At 28.4% G+C, this 2,981-nt stretch overlaps 1 protein-coding gene and 1 long non-coding RNA gene across 2 annotated transcripts; both read right to left on the reverse strand.

Moving 5' to 3' along the window:
• Positions 1-702: 702 nt before the first annotated feature.
• LOC111617489 lies at positions 703-1,569 on the reverse strand. The gene has a single exon (XM_023358769.1). It carries the CDS (start codon positions 1,567-1,569, stop codon positions 703-705), a length of 867 nt encoding a protein of 288 aa, XP_023214537.1.
• Positions 1,570-2,247: 678 nt separating this feature from the next.
• Positions 2,248-2,981, reverse strand: LOC111617490. Its single transcript, XR_002755425.1, has 3 exons — positions 2,923-2,981; positions 2,391-2,450; positions 2,248-2,276 (listed from the first exon to the last, which is right to left on the reverse strand). It is a non-coding gene; the product is annotated as an uncharacterized LOC111617490 (long non-coding RNA).

The following is a 2,981-nucleotide window of genomic DNA, read 5'->3' on the forward strand; positions in this document are numbered from 1 at the left end:
AGATATGTTATCAGTTAGCTTTGATTGTTTAACAATAAAAAATGAATATTTGGTCAAAAAATAACTTGCTTGCCATGATTTTTTTAACAGACGAAATCTGTTTGAATTTTTTGGCAGATGGGAACAAGAGTTGGAATCTTGCATAGTCAAATGTAATATAATGTATCCAAATTTTGTCCCCAGTCCTCTAAAAAATTTTCATTATCACAGATCACAGCAAAGTTTGCAAAATCAGTACTATTCAATGTGCTTATGGTTTTCATTGAGCTGATTTGGAACCCAATGTGCACATTGTTTTTGGTATCTAAGAACTTTATGACCAATTCTATGGATCTTTGACAACTTCCATATTTTAACCTTCAATCATTCTGTAACATTTCTTCCACACATTCACTGTTCTGTGACGTTTTTGGCTTCCCACTTCTTTCTTGATCTTGCAAACATGTGTCCATCTTTATATTGAGAACACCATACTGTGATCTGTTTTGCAATAATGCATTTTTACCATAAATTTCAGCAATTATGAATTTCTGTAGGAGACAATTGTTTAGTGTAGAGAAAATAAATTACACAATTTATNAATTTACGTAGAACAAAATTAAATTAAATTAACTGCGGTTGCGTAGAACGTTGGAAAAATAAAAATAAAAACAAAAAATACATAAATAAATAAAAATAATGCCTTCATCTCGAACTTATTCATTAACTTGTGTTATTGTAAAACGACCTCCAAGCAGTTGCCAAACCTTCAGCATCTCTATGATTGATACATCCCGTGGCTAAATGCGCTTTATGTATTTCTATTTTTTCAAGATGCTTCACCGCTTGTAACGATCTCGTGGCCCTAACTATCGCCGCACTATCCCAGTATACGGTTACATCTTGTTTTTTGGCAAACGCTGCCAGAACCGTACTGTCGATGTTCTTATCCATGGAATATTTATGCTCTTTTAGCCTTTGCCTTAAACTCCGCATAGTTGCCCCAACATACACGAGGTTGGTATTAAAGCGACGATCCTTTATAGGTATAGAATATATACCCGTTAAACTATTGCGATTATCCTTCTTCTTGTCATTCCTTAACAATCTATATACAGTTGGATTGCGTCGATAAATAATTCGTAACTTATTTTTATTGGCAACTTTCCTAATTATCTTGTTTAGAAATGGAAAATAATTAATAACTACATTTTTTCTTTGCTCTATTTCGGGAGGCTGCTGGTTTTGTATCTGCATTCTTTTAATAAGTGCCTCAATCTCTTTTCTGTGGTACCCCTGTTGGGTAGCAACTTTTTGTATGTAATCCAATTCCTCGTATGTATCAACTAAACTCGTGCAGTGGGTATACGCTCTTTTAATCCACGCTCTAAACGCCGCATATTTAACTTGCTTAGTATCAATCGAATTCTTTGGAATGATAATAGGTTGATAAACCGGTTTTCTATATATGCCTGTCCATATTTCTCCTTCCTTACAAGTAATCGATATATCCAGGAAGTTAACATTCTTCTCGCTTTCCTGGTCCAAACCCAAAGTCAACCCATATGGGTTATCGTTGATCCTTTCCATAAAATTCTGTGTGTTATCAGCATTTTTTCACAAGATGAAGATGTCATCGACGTACCTGGCATATATTATTATATAGCAGTAACTGATGAAGGCCGATAAAATCGGTCGAAAACATTATTAGAGAATTAAATATTATTGCTGGACTGTTATAGAAGGTGTTGTTTACTTATATTATTTATTCATTCAATTATTTTTCTTTTAAAAATGTTAGCACATTTAATTAAATTAATATGATTTTATATTTAATCTATAATTTATGTTCATATAATAATTTTTAATTTTTGATAATTTTTTAAAATTCTAGATTAAAGTAAAAAATATTGAAGAAGAAGAAACATCAGATCAAGAAGAGGAGCCACTCGATAAAATAGAAATATATTCAGAAATGTTAAAATTGATGAAACCGGGAGAAACAGTAAGGAAAGCCATTTGCAGATTGGGTGGTGGTAAATCGTCATATACGACGGCATCGAATAAATGGAAAAGGAAAAAAAACAAAGACAAATCGGATGATGATAAAGAAAGCCTTTTGCAACTTATAAGTTATACGAATAAAATATTTTTAACTGGAGAAATGGACATATATGAACAATTATATGAAAGATTGAATTTTCTTATTAAAGAAAGTAAAAATTGTATATTATATAAATGTTAATATACATGACCATACAAATTTACTCAATCTCAACTTCAATATCATATGTTACCTAGAGAAGAAACTATGATGATGATAATTGAATTTTTATTCACCTAAATAATTTAGATGATTAAAATATATATACATATATTTTAATTATGTATAAATATAAAAATAAAATTACCTTAAACATAACATTTCTTATGCCCACTTCACTTGTTTTCATAAATATACAAGTTTTTATCTATAAAATAAATATTTTAATTTTATATATTTATATAAAAAAATTTATTAACTAAAACAAAATTTCACAACCATACCAAATAACTAAATTTATTTTCATTTGTAATCTTATCATTAGCATAGCATAATTCATTATTCAGAGATAAAAAATAAAACAAGATGTTTTAAGTTTTTATTTAAAAATACATTTAAATTAATATTTAGATTATTTTATTTCACAAATTTTTTGTAAGGTGAATGAGGAAAATGTTAATTAAAAATTTATGCACCTGCAATTAAAAAAATTAAATGTTTAACTTTTTTTCTTTTTTAGATAAGCTCTGCATTTGTAACGTTACAGAGATATTTTATTAAATTGACTGAATTTATAGTTACTTTATAATAATATTGTCATTTAATATTTTTTTGTTGGATATAATTGATAATTTTAAATTATTCAATTTTATATGATCCTATGGCAAATCAATTCTTACTTTTTGGGAAGGTGTTATTTCTCCTAGTTGAATATTGTTTACAAATTGAACAGGTTCTT

The sequence above is a fragment of the Centruroides sculpturatus genome, unplaced genomic scaffold (genome assembly GCF_000671375.1).
Source record: "Centruroides sculpturatus isolate CEXI.00-Female unplaced genomic scaffold, Cexi_2.0 scaffold6469, whole genome shotgun sequence".
In the NCBI taxonomy this organism is placed as follows: domain Eukaryota; kingdom Metazoa; phylum Arthropoda; class Arachnida; order Scorpiones; family Buthidae; genus Centruroides; species Centruroides sculpturatus.